Consider the following 19385-nt stretch of genomic DNA (forward strand, 5'->3'; position numbering starts at 1 on the left):
GTCACCTGTGTAGCCTTTTTGGACCGGTTCCTCACTAAGCCATTGTACCACCCACATGACACAAAGCAAGGTGCAAAACAAAGGACGTTGAAAGCCTGCACAAACAACTAACACGACATAGGTTTCACACTCATGTAATAGGGAATACGTCACTGAATGTGGTCACAAATGTTTTTTTTTCTCCATGTCACAACAAAGAAAAACAAACACTGAGGATTATTGTCACAGCATCTAATCATTCACATGTGTTGCAGTACAAAGATTTGTCCATTAGATGTCGCACTTTTACTGGATGTGAGGCTTCCAAGCGTCCAACCGGTGGCCTGGTTTACACACCAATCAGAGAAGAGGTGGGCGGGTCTTAGAGTGTTACTACAGAAGAAGTTCGCACCGAACCGCCGCTGCTGCGGCTCTTGCTGCACCTATGCGTGTCCACATAAATAAATAGCCGCGGCCGATTATGCCGAGTTAAAGAGCTCCTAACTTGCCCTGTCCAATGATGGCACTCGATGTTCTACCCGTGGAGGAATTCCCGCGTAAAGTGATACCCAGAGGTGACCCCTGTATGTGTAACGCCAAGTGCCGGAATCGAAGCAGCAGCAGCAGCAGCGTCGTCTTCCTGGGATTATTCATGCTGTCACTCTCGCTCCACGCTGTCACTCTGGTTTTCTACTTGGACCTGCGTTCCGAAGTCAAAAGGGAACTAATCCACCAGAAGCGGGACTCCATGTTGACACTTGTGGGGAGTGACTTGGCCAATCCGGAGTCTGCGGCTCTACCGCCCGGCCCCCTGCGGCTCGACCCCGGCAGCAGCCGCGGCACAGATGAGGTAAATTGAAGCAAGGCATAAAAAAACAACAGCAAAGAGAAGCTGTCTCTTGCAGGGAATACGTAATTGATGGTTGTTGTCAGGGTGTGCTGCTGTTGTGGTGCGTTTCAACTTTTTAAAAACTCGGTAACCACAGTACTGTCATGTGTATTGAATCAACAAGTCTCTCAAGAATCGTTGTTTTAATAACACCCACTTTAAGAGTTGACATGGAACATTCCGTATATCTGTGTAATTATGTAATTATTGTGTAATTATGAGACAATGATAAAAATACAATAGTGTAGATTACCTTGAAGGACATGAACCGACTCTACTGTGCACCATTGGCTGAAGTACTACTGACAATCAGCTCAAAAGCTGTGCAATTTGAGTGAAGTCCACAATTGTTTTGATTTTTCTTTGGCTTTTCTGTGCTTATGGGATACTACCAGGGTTTCGGTGATGAGAAGCAGAAAATTATGATGGCAACCATAGAACCATAAATGTGGGTGGTGCCAGAAGACTTAATGGGAGGTGCTGCAGCTTGAGAAAAATAAATAAAAATATATTAATGAAGTACTACTGAACATTCAAAGGCAAACAATATGCTTTGTAGCACTGGTTGTCTTCCAAATTGTTCCCATTTTGAAATTAGTAAATTCATTCACATACCAACCAATGGGAATATAATTCCACTGCAACCTCCAAATATAATCAGCTCAAAAGCTGTACAATTTCATTCATTCATTCATTTTCTAGCGCTTTTTCCTCACGAGGGTCGCGGGGGGTGCTGGAGCCTATCCCAGCTGTCTTCGGGCGAGAGGCGGGGTACACCCTGGACTGGTCGCCAGCCAATCACAGGGCACATATAGACAAACAACCATTCACACTCACATTCATACCAATACAATTTGGAGTCGCCAATTAACCTAGCATGTTTTTGGAATGTGGGAGGAAACCGGAGTACCCGGAGAAAACCCACGCATGCACGAGGAGAACATGCAAACTCCACACAGGGATGGCCGAGGATGGAATTGAACCCTGGTCTCCTTGCTGTGAGGTCTGCGCGCTAACCACTCGACCACCGTGCCGCCCCTGTACAATTTCAGTGAAGTCCAAAATTGTTTTGATTTTTCTTTGGCTTTTCTATGCTTATGGGATCCTACCAGGGTTTCGGTGATAAGCAGAAAATTATGATGACAACCATAGAACCATAAATGGAAGTAACGCTGTCATAGGAAAATGTGGGTGGTGCCAGAAGCCTTAAGGGGAGGTGCTGCAGCTTGAGAAAAATAAATAAAAATAATAATAATGTTAAAAAGCAATGTCAATTGGTGTTTGGTTCCGACAGCGAAAGATGAAATAAAGGCTAGAATGAGCAGAAATCTGTTTTTCAAGGAGTATGGTAGGCCACAACCTTGTCTTTTAATGTTTCTGTGACGTCACCACAGGAAAAGTGTTCTGATAACCATAGAACGAGAAAGGTGTTCCTATTAACATCAATTAGTAATGTAGTATATTTGCCGTCCCACATTTAATTTTGCCATCACTGCCACTCGTGGTTGTTGTGGTAGCTACGCATGGGCCAGTTTTCCGGTTTCAAACACAGCAAAATGTTGGGAGAAAAGTACCACAAATTACCCAGCATGCCTTGTGGCAGGAATATATAGAGTAGATATTTAGATGCAGTCGGTAGGCTACTTTGTACATTGTGTGTGTTGTGGTGTTTGGATGGTTTTGGTACAAGCTACAGATTGCAAGTCGCTTGGCAGGCCTGATATGGCCTGCGGGCCACAGCTTGCACACCACTGTGTTACATAATTTTGAAAATAAGTTATCTTCTCTTTTCAATAAAGACATTTCACAATAACACATTTACAGCTGTAAATATAATACCGTAAAATTGTGATATTAACTATATCGTCGTCCATGTCTAGAGGTATCACATGAAAACATAAAAAAGCCAAAGATAAGCATCAAAACACACTTATGGAGGTCATCCTTTAGATGTTCACTGAGCTAAAGCCTTGAGAGGTTTGCTTCATCAAATCACATTTAAATGCTAGTGTGCTGCTTCCTAAACGTCCCCTAAATGGTTATACTGGTGCCCATACTCTTCGGAATGAGTCAAGTCAATATACAGGAGCAGGTGGTGAGACAACGATGTAGATCACCAGCCAGCAGGTGCAGAGCTTGATGTACATTCATCGGTAGTCACATGGTGCAGTTGGGAGTGTAGCCCGACTTGCCTCATATGTGTTTTCTTGTGACCTGGTGGCTGATTTAATAATCATTGTGTTGTCTGTGGCTTTGCAACTACTCACCACCACCACCACCACCTGCTTTACATAACACCACCTCCACATACACTCGTGGTTCCATCAGCAAATAGCTCCTTTGTTAATGGTTGTGTAAGCTTTTACACAGAGTTGACGTGTCATTAGCACACACCTTTTTTAGAAAATAAAATAATTCTAAGAAGAAAAACAACTCTTTCTTATGTGTGCAGTCAGATTGTATAGAGCAGGGGTCTCAAACTCAATTTACCCGGGGGCCACTGGAGCTAGGGTCTGGGCAAGGCTGGGCCGCATCAGGTTTTCTTAAAAACAGAAAAATATACAAACTTTTTCAGTGCTTTGGTTCCGATTTTCTACAATAAAAGCTCTGATAAAACATTCCACTGTTCTCAAATATCTTAATTTTTATTTTTCTGCACAAAATAAGATGAAAAATAAACAAATCACGAATAAAGAAAATCAATCAGTAATAAATAAATATAATAATAATAATAAAACGGCAAATAATAAAAACTTAAGAAACCACATATAGTTGGTGGGTAGACAAATTATTTTTTTCAGATTAAAACTAACAAAGCATTATTAGAGCCCTGTAGACATGACAAAACACGACTATAGTCACATTTATACTTTTTTTATTTACAACATATTGCGCAACTGCAGGGTCTTGAGACGCATGCGAACTCGCAAACTAGAGAGCTAGCGACCTAAACGGTAGCCTTCAAGTTATATCCTTTAAACTTAAATAGCCAAAAACTTACCACTTCCACACGGATAGGGAGGATAACTATTAACAGTTATTTAACCTTTAACATGAACATTAATCAAACGTAATAATTTTTTCTGGGTACATGATACCATACAGCATCCATATCAACATTAAACTTTCATATCAAGGCGGGGGCCTCAAACTAGTGTCCTGCGGGGCACATTTGGCCCGCGGGCCGCGTGTTTGAGACCCCTGGTATAGTGTATTAAATAGCCCTAAAATAACCACCAGTTGCACTATGCACAATGTCCATTTAATAAATAAAATGCTTGATTATCTAAATAATTCAACCAATTGGTCCTTCATTACTTTTACATTTACACAAAAAAAAAATATTTTTTTCAGATTACGTGATTAATCGACAAATTTTGTTAGAATACTCTCACAAAGCAATGAACACACGCACTCGTAATTCTGACCGTTGGGCCTTAATTGTTTAATTTGTTTTCAATTTTTATTCCCTATGACAATTGGCTTACCCCACTTTTTGTACACTATCTCTGTATCTGACAGTGTTATACAAGTATTCCCATGAATTCACACCAGACGCATCACGGTGCGGGGGCGTAGCAGCGAGTCATATGATTTCAAATCTCTTCTATTTTAATCTGGCAGTCTGTGACATATGTATGAATTTGGGGTTATTCTATTAAATTCTTCAGGTCTTAACATTAGCTACGGATGTGGTGTTTTCTTTGTAACATTTTCCTTATATATATATATATACATATATATATATAGCCTGTGTCTTTTGCTAAATCTATTTTAGATAGTTGAGGTTTCCCTGGCTTAGGCCAAGGAGATGGGTCTGGTATTCAATCCAGATGGTGACACATCATGAAGCGAAAGACTGTGGGCCAGCTGTAAATATTTAACAGTGCTGTGATGCTGTCCTCTCCAGATGTCTGCATTAAACAACTCTGATTACACATCCCACAGTTTACATAGTTGGAGAAACAGGAGCATGTGGCGTTTGGTCGCAGCTGCCGCACTTGTTAGCTTTTCAGACTTTTTGCTTTGAAGAATCTTTTGTTTTTTTGGAAGGCTTGGAAGACTTTTCATTGGATTTTTCACTCGAGTGTCCATCAAAGGCACACTAGCAGGAACGCAACAATTTCAAGTGTAGGGAAACAGAGATGTGCAGCAGGGGATGATAAAAGTGAAACGTGCAAAAACCATTAGGAAACCTGAGCGTATTTGAAGACATACTGTATGGACATACCTCAAACATGCCAAATCTGAGGTATGTTGGCTGTTTCAGTGTATAGTAGCGGGGCTTTGATGCTGTTATTTAGTAAAGCAGCTTACATGAGACGCTTCATTTACATTCGTGATTTCAGAATAAGGTGCTGTTTATTTAGGTGACACACCATGGTCCATTGATGATGGCATTGTGAAGTGCAGTGTTGTCCAGTTGAAAAACCAGACAGGGCCTTCAATAAGTCATAAGGGATGCCCCGTGCAACATTTCCACAAAGCCGTTTTACACCCCTGCACAACCTTAAGCTCCATTGTTCATAAGGTGGAAAACGTGTGTCTTATGGAAGGTAAAATGTTCTCAAACTTTCATTCATTCATTCATTTTCGACCGCTTTTCCTCACGAGGGTCGCGGGGGTTGCTGGAGCCTATCCCAGCTGTCTTTGGGTGAGAGGCGGGGTACACCCTGGACTGGTCGCCAGCCAATCACAGGGCACATATAGACAAACAACCATTCACACTCACATTCATACCTATGGACAATTTGGAGTCGCTAATTAACCTAGCATGTTTTTGGAATGTGGGAGGAAACCGGAGTACCCGGAGAGATGGCCGAGGGTGGAATTGAACCCTGGTCTCCTAGCTGTGAGGTCTGCACGCTAACCACTCGACCGCCGTTTTACACCCCTGCACAACCTTAAGCTCCATTGTTCATAAGGTGGAAAACATGTGTGCCTTATAGAAGGTCAAAAATTTTCTCATTTCAAACTTTATTCCAAATTTCATCGTCCCGTATTTGCCATTCTTTTATAATTAATCACCACATAATTACCAAACAGGTAATTATGTGGTGTTGAAGGAGACGAGACCTTTGAAGGTCTTCTCTCGCAGATGAGAGACCAGGATCAACCTTCACGGATCACCCCATGCCTTAACAGACAGCCAGATCCTCCAGAAATAGGGCCAGTGACATTTTTGGGGGCCGACCACTTCACTTTTTTTGTTCCTTTGTATCTTTTAAGTAGTTTCAAATGTCATCCAACCTCAGCAGCAACGGCCTTGCTTATGCGGATCGAGAATCCGACCGCGATCGAAGAGAAAAAGCTTCTTTTTTTGCCTTTGCCATCAAGAGATCACGACAGACTGAATATATTTTGAAGCTCTACTAAGAACCTTCTTGAGATCCGATCGTGCAACATATCAATTCATGCAATTGAACTGGTCTTACGGGTGTACCAGTACTGTATACTAAAACATAAGTAGTACACATGAAATCTCACTTTTAATTCTTGTAACTTCTCTTACCCTCTTTGTTATTCATTTAGTTGGTTAATGTGACCACCATAAGTAAAATCAGCTTAAGCTCGGATCCAAACATATCAAACATCCCAATTGATTCTTGTCCGGTAATGTTCATATTTAGATACAGTAAACCTCGGATATATCGGACTCGGATATATCGGAAATTTGCTCACAACGGACAGATAAAAAAGAACCGATTTTTCTGTAATGCATTTCCAATAAAAATTCATTGCATATATCGGATTTTTTATAACGGGTTTCGCCTATTTCGGACAAAATCTCCAGTCCCGTTCCAATGCATTTCCATTAAATTTCCCTCGCATATATCGGATGGCCGCATCGTGGTGCTCCGATTCGCCGAATCGTGACAGGCCGCTATACGACGTCGTTTGCAGCGTTGCCTGCGCGTCCAGGTACATTGGAAACATAGTCAAGGAAGTGCCTTTTTATAACGGATAAAATCCCACATACGCATATACCGGATATAAATCCGATATATGCGTAAAACGGACATTTTCCGGTATACGCATATAACGGATTTCGCTTATATCGGACAAAACCAGTGGGAACAATTGAATCCGATATAGAGATTTACTGTATCTCAATTGCTTCAACTCTGAGTTTTTATGTCTGTTAGTATGTCTGTTAAGTCTGCTAAATCTCTATCTAAATCAGGATAATAAAAATTTAAGTGTGTTTTAACATGAAAGACTATTTATGCTACAATATTTTCAGACTTCAAAACAGATCCCTTATTTATTCGTTTTGGGAATGGGGTTAAATCCACTGTAACATTTTTACACACGATCGCACTCACTTCATAATGATGGTTTGATCATGTGTGATCTCACACGGTGCACAAACAACCCTCCATTCAACATATGCTGTTAGTAAAACCTCTGGTAACACAGTAAAACTCAGCTGTCCAGCAGACCTGCCCTGTTTTGATCAGCAAAACGTTCCTCCTGGCTGCGTGATAATGCACGATACCTGCTCATGCAGAATAACAGCATTTGGCAGGACTTTGGCTCCCCTTTAAAATCTCTTGAGCTATCTGAATCTTCCAAGACGTTAAGTACCGTAATCTGAGTTGTAGGATGTAGTATAGTATTTTTCTTATAAGTATTATATTAAATAATTTTCTGCCTTCAAAGTACTGAACAAACCAGATGGTAAAACATCTGGAGCCCTGTTAACAGCTATCACAAAGTCGGCTTGAATGGGGCACCAAGTCCAACATGCATGCTGTGAGAGCACCAGGGTGGGCTGTCACCAGTATCTCGTTTAAAAGTAAGCCCCCAATAAGAGACATTAATCAGTATACGGAAAGAGAAGTCACAATATTTTCCGATTTGATGTCATCATCTGTGATGGAAAGTTCATGACTTATTGACATTTATTGACATTTATGTCTGGGTTATTGCATTACACTAATCTTATTAAATGTCCGTGGATTTGGTACTGTTTCTTGGATGTGCATTGTGCATGAATCGAATCAACAGCACCACCTGCTGTTGGGCTGTGCAAATTACAGGCTATTCTCTTACTGAAAGAGCAAGTGCAGCGTGAGTCCGTGAGTAAAATGGTACTACAGTAAACTTCGGATATATCGGATTCAATTGTTCCCACTGGTTTTGTCCGATATAAGCGAAATCCGTTATATGCGTATACCGGAAAATGTCCGTTTTACGCATATATCGGATTTATATCCGGTATATGCGTGAATCGGATTTTATCCGTTATAAAAAGGCACTTCCTTGACTATGTTTCCAATGTACCTGGACGCGCAGGCAACGCTGCAAACGCTGCAAATGACGTCGTATAGCGGCCTGTCACGATTCGGCGAATCGGAGCGCCACGATGCGGCCATCCGATATATGCGAGGGAAATTTAATGGAAATGCATTGGAACGGGACTGGAGATTTTGTCCGAAATAGGCGAAATCCGTTATAAAAAATCCGATATATGCAATGAATTTTTATTGGAAATGCATTACAGATAAATCGGTTCTTTTTTATCTGTCCGTTGTGAGCGAATTTCCGATATATCCGAGGTTTACTGTATTTGTGATGTCGCTTTTTTTTCGTTAATCTGTCTGAGAATCAGACTTAATTCACAGTACATTCCCAAAGTCTGGCCCATCTGGCACTCACAGCTGATTTCTATGAGAAATCAGCATGATGCCTGCTGTTCTAAGTTCATACTCCCGATGCAACAGTGATAGGTAGCTCCTAGTGCGCATCTGGCATCCTCATCTCCATCCCTTTACTTTTACCTAACCTTTTCCAACTGCAAACATATTGTGGTTTTCTCTGTAAATCTGCAGTTTTTGTATAAATGCCGCCAGAATCCATGTTATTTGTGTGGCCAATGTGTGTGTGAGACCACATTGAGGGAATCATGATTTAATAGCTGTGTTTCCCTCTTATAATCACTTTAAAATGTTGGTGTATTCTAGTAGTTTGAGTGCAAAACTGAAGGGAAAACACAAGCGGTTGTTTTACTCTGTTAATAGGGCAAAAAGAATCTTGTGATCAGAAAATTACACATCCCTGGGGTGTTTTAAATTTAGTCATATCCTCACAGAACAACAGGGAATCGTGTCCTCGGCGCACACGATCACCCCCCCCCCCCCCCCCCCCCTCGCTTTGAAGGTTTGAAAGCCCTCTAATTATTAGCATTTTCTCCTTGTTCTGAAAAGAATGGTTTACTCAATAGTTGGCACTTGGCATACATACCAACACATTGTCGTCTTGATTTACTGTAATGCCCGAATGCCTTTGAAGGGTACTAGGGCTGTAAATGTTCTAATGACGAGAATTCCAATAGTCTTTTCATGAAATCATTTCATGTTGCTTTCATCTAAAACACCAGCTTCACCTTAGTAGCAGCCTGGCAGATTGCTTGTTTGTTTTTTGGCGTTTAGGTGCAGCTTCATCTCGGGCCAGAAACTGGCTGTGGAATGATGTTTTGGCTGTCAGAACAGAAGAAAGTTTTAATGCCATATGCCCGAACGTACACCCAGAAGTCTTTGAGAGGTAACAGGCCCTTATATGCCAACAGCTGGTGGGGAGATGTGGAGACACCTGCACGCCAAATGAACAGCAAAAACATCTGGAGGGATGATAAACCATAGTTTACCACACTCCTCCATCAGCGTCTAATACTCAGGTCAGACATGTACAGGTATAGTATGTCAGCTGGTCAAGGTATAGACTCCTTGTTAGGGGGGGGCTCCATCCAAGGTCAACCAGATGTTACATGGGTTTCTTTTACAGATCACAGATTGGAAGGGCCCACCTTCACTTCTGTACTATTCATTTATTCATCAATTTTCGCCTTTTATGCCATGGTGTGTTCAAGTTGCAAGGTGTCAATGCAATTAATGTGTAAAGGATTTCAGGAACTAAACAATCAGCGGCATGTTTTCGAGCCAACATTGTGTATCTTTACAATCTTTAAGTAGTTGAAAGTGACAATTCATCTGCATCCCCTTAAAGGGTTTCGACAAGTATGCCACACAGCTAGGAGACCTGGGTTCGATTCCCCACCCGGGCATCTCTATCTGTGAATGGTTGTTTGTCTATATGTGCCCTGTGATTGGCTGGCGACCAGTCCAGGGTGTACGCCGCCTCTCGCCCGAAGACAATCGGCATAGGCTCCAGCACGCCCGCGACCCTAGTGAGGATGAGCGGTACAGAAAATGAATGGATGGACAACTCAATATTTATCTAATATGGTAAACATATTGCCATATAAATATGGGCATCTCTGTGTGGAGTTTGCATGTTTTCTCCGGGTACTCTGATTTCCTCCCACATTCAAAACATACACGCTAGGTTAATTTGCGACTCCCCCGCCGCTTGTCCAAAGTGAGCCGGGATAGGCTCCAGCATACCTGCGACCCTAGTGAGGATAAACAGCATAAAAAATGTATGTATATACAGTAAACCTCGGATATATCGGATTCAATTGTTCCCACTGGTTTTGTCCGATATAAGCGAAATCCGTTATATGCGTATACCGGAAAATGTCCGTTTTACGCATATATCGGATTTATATCCGGTATATGCGTAAATCGGATTTTATCCGTTATAAAAAGGCACTTCCTTGACTATGTTTCCAATGTACCTGGACGCGCAGGCAACGCTGCAAACGCTGCAAATGACGTCGTCGTATAGTGGCCTGTCACAATTCGGCGAATCGGACGCCACGATGCAGCCATCCGATATATGTGAGGGAAGTTTAATGGAAATGCATTGGAACGGGACTGGAGATTTTGTCCGAAATAGGCGAAATCCGTTATAAAAAATCCGATATATGCAATGAATTTTTAGTGGAAATGCATTGGTTCTTTTTTATCTGTCCGTTGTGAGCGAATTTCCGATATATCCGAGGTTTACTGTAGTACCTATTGGCACCCGAAGATGTTTGTTAGGGAAGCCTGAAGTGCCGATGCAAAATGTCCAGGTCTCACAGGTACATGATGCATGAGCAAGGCAGACCGTGAGAACCTCTAGTACAAAAGAAACCCCAGCATTCAGAACAAGGATTGGTACGAGGATTCATGCTTGAGGATATGAAAGACTTTGGACTTGGTCTTCTTCTTTCCCTTTCGGCTTTTCCCTTCAGGGGTCTCCTCCATCCAACCCAATCCATAAACCTCCTCTTTGGTCTTTCTCCTGGCAGCTCTATTCACGATCTCTCCTCTAGACATGTCCCAACCATCTCAGTCTGGCCTCTCTGACTTTATCTCCAAGGCCTCTAACATGTAATGTCCCTCTGATGTACTTGTTCCTGATCCTATCCATCCTGGTCACTCCCAATGAGAACCCCAGCATCCTTATTTCTGCTACATCCGGTTCTTTGTACAAATAGTACTGTTGCTAAATGTAGACAATGTCGAATTTGAGAAGGAATCCATGCAAGGGCTGTTTTTTATACAGTAATCTTAAGGCTCAAACATGAGTGTGAAACTAAACTGGAAAATCATTGTCTGTCCCCACGGGGGTTTCTGTAACCTAAACTGGAACTTAAGTCACCTTTGTCTGCTTTCGACATCCGCCTGGTTGCAAATGTAAAACTCTTGTTCATTTACAAAAGGAGGACATGAATTGTGTTTAGTCTGAGATTGTTGGCACCAGGTCCCATGCCTGCCCAGATGCACCATGAATGGGATAAAATGCTAGTCAATGAAAAGGCTGACGTGGCTGAGGAAAGCCGAGCTACAAGTGTTCTCCCTGGGGTCATGACTAACTCCCGCCTTTGTAGCAACATTAACACGGACAATGTAGACAGCTATGGCAACAAAGTATTTAAAGTTTTGGAGTGTTGCCTCAGAAAGTGCAGTGACGACCGCATGAACCTTTTACTTGAATTAATCATAAGCAACTGGCACCAGTCATAATAGCCATAAGAAGTCTTTTTCTCAGTTTATGTTGGTCCTTTGGGAGTATTTAACCTGCCGCCTTCTGTTCCCAAAGCAATGTCCTAAGAGTTAAGTCCTTTTGAGCTACTGTTGTCCAAGAGAGTCAAGAAGCTCACTGGAAACTCAACAAGACCACCCGTAGATCAACCAAGAGCACGGTCGCACTTTGTCAGCATAAATAATGATCCCAGAGAGTGAGAGGCTGAACATCTGCTTGGAGGTTGTGCAATGGACATCCCGAAAGTAGTGACACGTGCAGCATCTTAACATGGTTCAAAAGGCTGTAAATAATTCTTTATCATTTAGTCATCTGGCTCCGAATGAAGTTAACATAACTCAAGTAAACATAGTTAATCCCCAGTGGAGAGGAAAAAAAAAAAGTCTTCTCCAGGTTGGATGAACTTGCAGAACCTCTTTTTTGTGGTTGCATGCAGAGCAACGGAAACACCACAATAAGGAAAAAAAAAAAGAAGACAAAAGCCCACAGTAGTTAGATAGTGTTTGTCAATGTCAAGGAAGGAACTTCAAGCAGATGGATTTCAAGGATGATGCTATGTAACCGAATCTTGCCAAAGGAATTTCCAGGATCCTTCACAATTTACCAACAATGTGGTCCTCCTTTCTGAGAATGTTTAAGGACACAGACACGAGGACTTTGTCCTTGGCAGTTGTACATCACACACAATCCCGGGAACATGTAAATAGTTGTGGTGCGAGTGAAAGTGAAACAATACTGATTGTGGATCATTAGAAATAATGCAAATCCAATCACACATTTAAATTGTGTTTAAATTATAATTTTACATACAGGTACATTGGAAACATAGTCAAGGAAGTGCCTTTTTATAACGGATAAAATCCGATTTACGCATATACCGGATATAAATCCGATATATGCGTAAAACGGACATTTTCCGGTATACGCATATAACGGATTTTGCTTATATCGGACAAAACCAGTGGGAACAATTGAATCCGATATATCCGAGGTTTACTGTATTGTCATGTTCTCAAACATCGATCATACCTGAAACTGTGCTGAACAAACACTTCATTATTTTTACATTTGTTGTCCTACAACAGAGATTTAAATTGTTTGAATGAAAGAACAGGAAATAATTTAAGGTTGTCGGTAACATTTATTTTTGTCCCTTTTCCTTAGGAGAGCTCACTGCGTCGAAATAGAGACATCCTTGCCACAGAAGATAACAGGGGCATAACTCAGAGGGCAAAAAGAAGTCCCGGCAAGCAGCCAGAAATAGGTATATAAAACTTCATTGCTTTTTAAGAGTTTGGCTTACGTTTCAATTTTAGTTTCCAAAATCTATCCATTACATTTACAATGAAAAGCAAGTGCAACTGAAGCCTTCTTGAGCCATTCATGGTTGATACCGTAAATGATACCTCAGGCTTAATGTTTCTTTGGCGGGTGCTTCAGTACAGTGCGACAGATTTAGGTTTTGAAATATTGCAAACTGTTTGTTAATGGGTTCTCACTTTTAGTCAAATGTTTTGTTTTTCATACCAATTAAATATGGCTGCCGTTTCACATTATGGTACTGAGATTATGCACTGAGAAATCAAATAGAATGAGGTTGATTATTACTTGGATTGCAAACAAGGAGTTTTGAAAGACACACAAAAGCCTGTGTTGAGTTTCCCTTCTTAAAATATGACATCCCTGAAATCTTTTTGAATTTTTCACTGAGCAGATATGCTCAATGTTGTTGATCAATCTCCACTTTCGGTAAATATGATATAAAAGGAGTGATATTTTAGAGCATGTACTTTTTCAATCAAGCGTGCACTCATTCAAGGTCATCATCTAAGACTGGTGGCTTTCATAAATCCGGTGGAACTAATTCATCATTATCGATGCCTCAACGGCAAACCACATGGGCCAATATGTTTGAATTAGCTTTAGTAGCTTTTTTTTTGTTTAGAATGTGAGCTATGCAAATAAAAAAAATAGTCTTTGAAGTTTCATGTGGAAGCGCAACAAGTGCTACGTGATCATAAGGCATTTTGACGTCTGTGGCGTGACACTGACTACTTGCGAGGAGGAGAATTGATGATTGTGTTTAAATTAGATGAATAAACTCACCTTTGAGACTTTTCGACATAAATCAGTAAAGTCCCGAGCCTCTAAACACTAATCATTCCCAGCTTTCTCCTCTGCTTGTACTCAGACAAAAGCTTTTCTAATCCCAGCCTAAGATGTGTGTGTGTGCGTCAATGTGTGTGCGCTGCCCTCCTAACGGGCACCAGATTTCAGATAGGGCTGCTCATTAAGAAAAATCTACGCGGATGCATCCAGTCATGTAGCCAGAGGAGAAACCTTGGCCATATGTTCACAGGGGACTCAAACTGTGAGGTTTTAAGGTTAAATGGCCTTTGTAGTTGTAATGGCATGGTAAACACAAGATCAGCGAGACGGCCTTTTGAAAATAAATCTTCATCTGCATGAAAGTAAGTATGCACACGGGCACGTTGTCTTTCACTCGCTGACATAGATGCCCCACCGTCGTCTATACACACATACACACACACACACATGTGCACATGGCTGTAAAAGAAAGACACACATAAACGCATGCACATTCACACACTTTCATCTGCATTTTCCATCTGGGCTTAATTCAAAGAAAGGGATTTTGGCAGGATAAAGTATCTCTCTAATGATCTTCTCCAGTTCCATTGCCTGTGAATGCTTAAGGCACTTGTTCATACAGATGAGGTGAAACCACACTTACAAATTGCTACACTAGACAAACCCACAGGACTAACTCCAGCGCTCGATGCCCAACATATCAGCATTGAGAAAAAATACCTGCGTGGAACAAGCCAGACTCTCGAGATGCAATCGGAGAAGATGATTTCAAGCTTAATCACTTTGTTCCTTTCTTTTCAGAATCGACAGGAAAAGAAAAAAGAAAAGAAAGGAAAAAAGGTAATCAGATATTCAGACACGTTTGTTTGAGGATGCTGAGTCATGTGGGTCATCGAAGGAGGGTTGAACTGTCTGTGTAGATCCAGGTCTCATCCAGGTCATGGTAATCCATGGTGATCTTAAGTAAGTTTGATCAAGTGTAGCATTACTACAGCTTCTGTTTGAACTGCCGATATCACCAACGGTTTTCGAAAGGCTGGAAAGGCTGGCAAGCTAATTGGCTAATTTGCCTCGAGACAGCAAGAGAGGGAGACTGACAAAGTGTGTAATGAAGGAATTCATTCTTTCATTCATTCATTCATTTTCTACCGATTTTTTACCGGTAAAACCGGAGCCCATCCCAGCTGTCTTCGAGCGAGAGGCGGGGTACACCCTGGACTGGTCGCCAGCCAATCACAGTGCACATATAGACAAACAACCATTCACACTCACATTCATACCTATGGACAATTTAGAGTCGCCAATTAACCTAGCATGTTTTTGGAACCCACGCACGCATGGGGAGAACATGCAAACACCACACAGAGATGGCCGAGGGTGGAATTGAACCCTGGTCTCCTAGCTGTGAGGTCTGCGCGCTAACCACTTGACCACCGTACCGACCTAATGAAGGAATTATGATGCTGAATTGTGATACTGAAGAAGGCGACTTTAGTGGGTTTTAGTTCTCAGGAGGAGGAGGAGGATGGCGATGACTACTAGTATTATAATATTACATGCACTGAGATTCCTGAGGGTGGAATCGAACCCGGGTCTCCTAGCTGTGTGAGATCCATCCATCCATTTTCTAGACCGCTTATCTTCACAAGAGTCACGGGCATGCTGGAGCCTATCCCAGCTGTCTTCGGGCGAGAGGCGGGGTACACCCTGGACTGGTCGTCACCCAGCCAATCACAGGGCACATATAGACAAACAACCATTCACACTCACATTCATACCTATGGATAATTTGGAGTCGCTAATTAACCTAGCATGTTTTTGGAATGTGGGAGGAAACCGGAGTACCCGGAGAAAACCCACGCATGCACAGGGAGAACATACAAACTCCACACAGAGATGGCCGAGGGTGGAATTGAACCCTGGTCTCCTAGCTGTGAGGTCTGCGTGCTAACCACTCATCCGCCGTGCCGACCTAATGAAGGAATTATGATGCTGAATTGTGATACTGAAGAAGGCGACTTTAGTGGGTTTTAGTTCTCAGGAGGAGGAGGAGGATGGCGATGACTATTAGTATTATAATATTACATGCACTGTTTGGTAAAAAGCATTTACTTACCCATGTTTCTAATGTGGACACCTTATTGTCTATATATGTCTAAACTCTTTGCTCTATAGTCAGGAAATTATGGTAACCATATATTCAAACTCCATAATCCCAATTCAACCCACCATTGAGTCCCTCATCAACTCCAGCTTTTCTTTTTCTCATACATTTTGTGTAGATGCTACGCAGACTCATCTTACAATATTTTGCATTCTCTACTCTTAGGAAAGAAACGAATAATACCAGGTCCCCCTGGTCCTCCAGGTCCCCCGGGCCCTCAGGGGCCACCGGGCATCCCCGGAATCCCTGGAATCCCAGGAAGCAATGCCGTGGGTCCCGCAGGACCGCCCGGCCCCCCTGGGCCGCAGGGGCCTCCAGGCGTTCAAGGACCAGCAGGTACCAAGTTCAAAATAGAAGATGACTGTTATCATACTGCAATAGCCAAAACTCCAGTCTCGTTCTTGGATTACACAGCATGAGCCTGCATGTAGCAAATGTTCCCACGCTCAGAGAGGGCTCAAGTTGTCAAAATGAATAAACCCATCATTTACAGTGAGACTTTCTAATGCAAGATGTCAAACATTGTGTGGGATAGCAGTGATCTTTCTGTAGTCTAGGACATTGTTTGTTTTGTTTCTGTCAATGTGGTGTCGGCTCGGCTTCAACTTCAGTAATGGTTGAGAACCGCATCTTTTTATTTGTTTTAGGGGTTCCCGATAGGACCAAAACAAAAGAATTCCAGGTACACTGTCTCACCTATGAAAACAAAATTGAATCCTCACATAGGAACATTAATTTGAATGCTTTTTTATTTATTTTTCAGCCTGCAGTGGTCCATTTGCAAGGGCAGGAAACAACCATCCAAGTGAGAGAAGGTGTGTTGTGTGTCTTTTATCATCAAGTTAAATATATACAATAAACCTCGGATATATCGGACTCGGATATATCGGAAATTCGCTCACAACGGACAGATAAAAAAGAACAAATTTTTCTGTAATGCATTTCCAATAAAAATTCATTGCATATATCGGATTTTTTATAACGGATTTCGCCTATTTCAGACAAAATCTCCAGTCCCGTTCCAATGCATTTCCATTAAATTTCCCTCGCATATATCGGATGGCCGCATCGTGGCGCTCCGATTCGCCGAATCGTGACAGGCCGCTATACGATGTCATTTGCAGCGTTGCCTGCGCGTCCAGGTACATTGGAAACATAGTCAAGGAAGTGCCTTTTTATAACGGATAAAATCCGATTTACGCATATACCGGATATAAATCCGATATATGCGTAAAACGGACATTTTCCCGTATACGCATATAACGGATTTCGCTTATATCGGACAAAACCAGTGGGAACAATTGAATCCGATATATCCGAGGTTTACTGTATATACATTTTGGAGTGGCCTTTTTTGACCACCCTAAGGAACGACTAGAGGCGTCGTACATTCAATGATGACGAAGTAGATGACTTAGTAGCTAAACTTTGTCAATTATTAGCTGAGCGCAGGATATGATGCAGCATGTTCGAAAGTTAGCGTCCTCGAGTGTTTATACAGTATTTCAGTATGACTTATTTTTTCACACCCCTTTTAGTTAAACGATATGACCAATCTTCATTGTTTTTCTTTTCTTTGTTTGCTGTGACATGTTTAGATCTTTCTGAAGGCATCCTCAGGAACTGGAAGATGGTGTCCATCCATCACCGTGTGTTTAAAATGCACTCTCGCTCAGGGGAGCTTGAAGTGCTTTTGGATGGTGTCTACTTCATATATAGTCAGGTAGAAGTGAGTACGGTCCTTGACGTAACTCTTGTAACTCTTACTGGTCTAATTCACTATCCAAATCCTCTTTGCTTTGCTTAGCTATAAGTATATATTTCTGCTTATTTCAAAAGCTACATTTGTTCTCCCCATCTGTGTCTAATTGAGTAACTCTGTAATGTAAGTCCATGTCAGCTACTCAACTACCCCATCCGTTTCAGATGGACACAGTATATCTTGAATTGATGAGCCCTTGCCGTCGTTCATAAATCTCTCGCCTCTCCACCAGGTGTATTACCTCAACTTCACAGACATTGCCAGCTACGAGGTGATGGTGGATTCCAACCCTTTCCTCCGCTGCACCTGCAGCATCGAGACAGGCCAGCGCAAGTTCAACACCTGCTACACAGCTGGCGTGAGCCTGCTGCGTGCAGGCCAGAGGATCTCCATTCGTATAGTCTACGAGGACACGCTCATCAGTATGACCAACCACACCACTTTCCTGGGAAGCGTGAGACTCGGCGAGGCTCCATCTGCTGGACAGAATTGATCGCTACACAAGTCATGCCCCTCTCATGCTGACATGGATTTGCTGAAATTATAAGCTCTGTCTCGAGGCTTCCAGCGTTGATCCCCCGCGGGATCCTGCTATGACGGCAATGAAACCCTATGCAGTGGCTCTGTCGTGAGAAGAACAATATGGACTCTAATGCTTGTGATTCCACTGAGAAGAAGTGCTCTTGACCTTGATGAGCTGAATGTCTGTTTGCTCATCAAGCACATGTCACTATTTAAAGTCACCAGCATCTCTCCAACAGGAAAGGAGATACCTTACACAAAGTTACGTCATATTAACAGTTCACCCAGTGAAAAAAGTCATTCCAAATTGTGGTATTTGCATTTTCTTAGACTTAATGTAACTTTATAAATAACTACAGTTGTGTGGTTTTCATAAAAGCCTCTAGAGTTACAAAAATTGTTGAGAAAATCCATCCAACTGGAGTTCTAAGAGCAACAGCACTATATATTTTGCACACATTTTGCACTACGGCATCCCTGCAGAATATCAGTGATATGTTTTGTGACAGTGCTATTGTCTATTTACCGTATGAATGCATACATGTGGAATAATGATTGTTATGTCTGTGTACATATTGTATATAAAATGGGATATACTTTTGTAAATGAAGTTGACTGATGGATTAAAATGTTTTTGTTCTGTCGAAATGCCTTTGTTATTTAAGCCGTGTTCTACTTTTCTTTCATTTTGGACTCTGCTGGAAGAAAAAGTGTGTTTATTACAAAAATATAGCTTGTTTTATAGCAAGCTTTATACATAAAATCAATTCAGAAAGCCATCCATCCATCTTGTACGTCTCTTATCCTCACTAGGGTTGCCGGGGGTATGCTGGAGCCTACCCCAGATGACACTTGGGCGGGGTACACACTGGATTGGTCACCAGCCAATCGCAGCGCACATATAGACAAACAACCATTCACACTCACATTAATTCCTATGGACAATTGAGTTACATGTTTTTGGAATGTGGGAGGAGTGGAGAAAACACACGCGCGGGGAGGACATGTAAACGCCACACAAA

General features: G+C 42.0%; 1 protein-coding gene across 2 annotated transcripts; it reads left to right on the forward strand.

Annotated features, from left to right (window-relative positions):
• The first annotated feature begins 363 nt into the window (after positions 1-363).
• eda (ectodysplasin A) lies at positions 364-18962 on the forward strand. Of its 2 annotated transcripts, none has more exons than XM_058063676.1 (8): positions 364-829; positions 12968-13067; positions 14717-14755; positions 16245-16415; positions 16727-16761; positions 16843-16894; positions 17678-17808; positions 18074-18962. In XM_058063676.1, exons 1-8 carry the CDS (start codon positions 497-499, stop codon positions 18332-18334), a joined length of 1122 nt encoding a protein of 373 aa, XP_057919659.1. In that variant the 5' UTR covers positions 364-496; the 3' UTR covers positions 18335-18962. The 2 variants fall into 2 exon arrangements, with proteins under 2 accessions (XP_057919659.1, XP_057919660.1); XM_058063677.1 differs by having other exon boundaries at positions 17678-17802.
• The last annotated feature ends 423 nt before the right edge of the window (positions 18963-19385 follow it).

This window comes from Doryrhamphus excisus, chromosome 23, assembly GCF_030265055.1.
Source record: "Doryrhamphus excisus isolate RoL2022-K1 chromosome 23, RoL_Dexc_1.0, whole genome shotgun sequence".
NCBI classification, from domain to species: Eukaryota; Metazoa; Chordata; class Actinopteri; order Syngnathiformes; family Syngnathidae; genus Doryrhamphus; species Doryrhamphus excisus.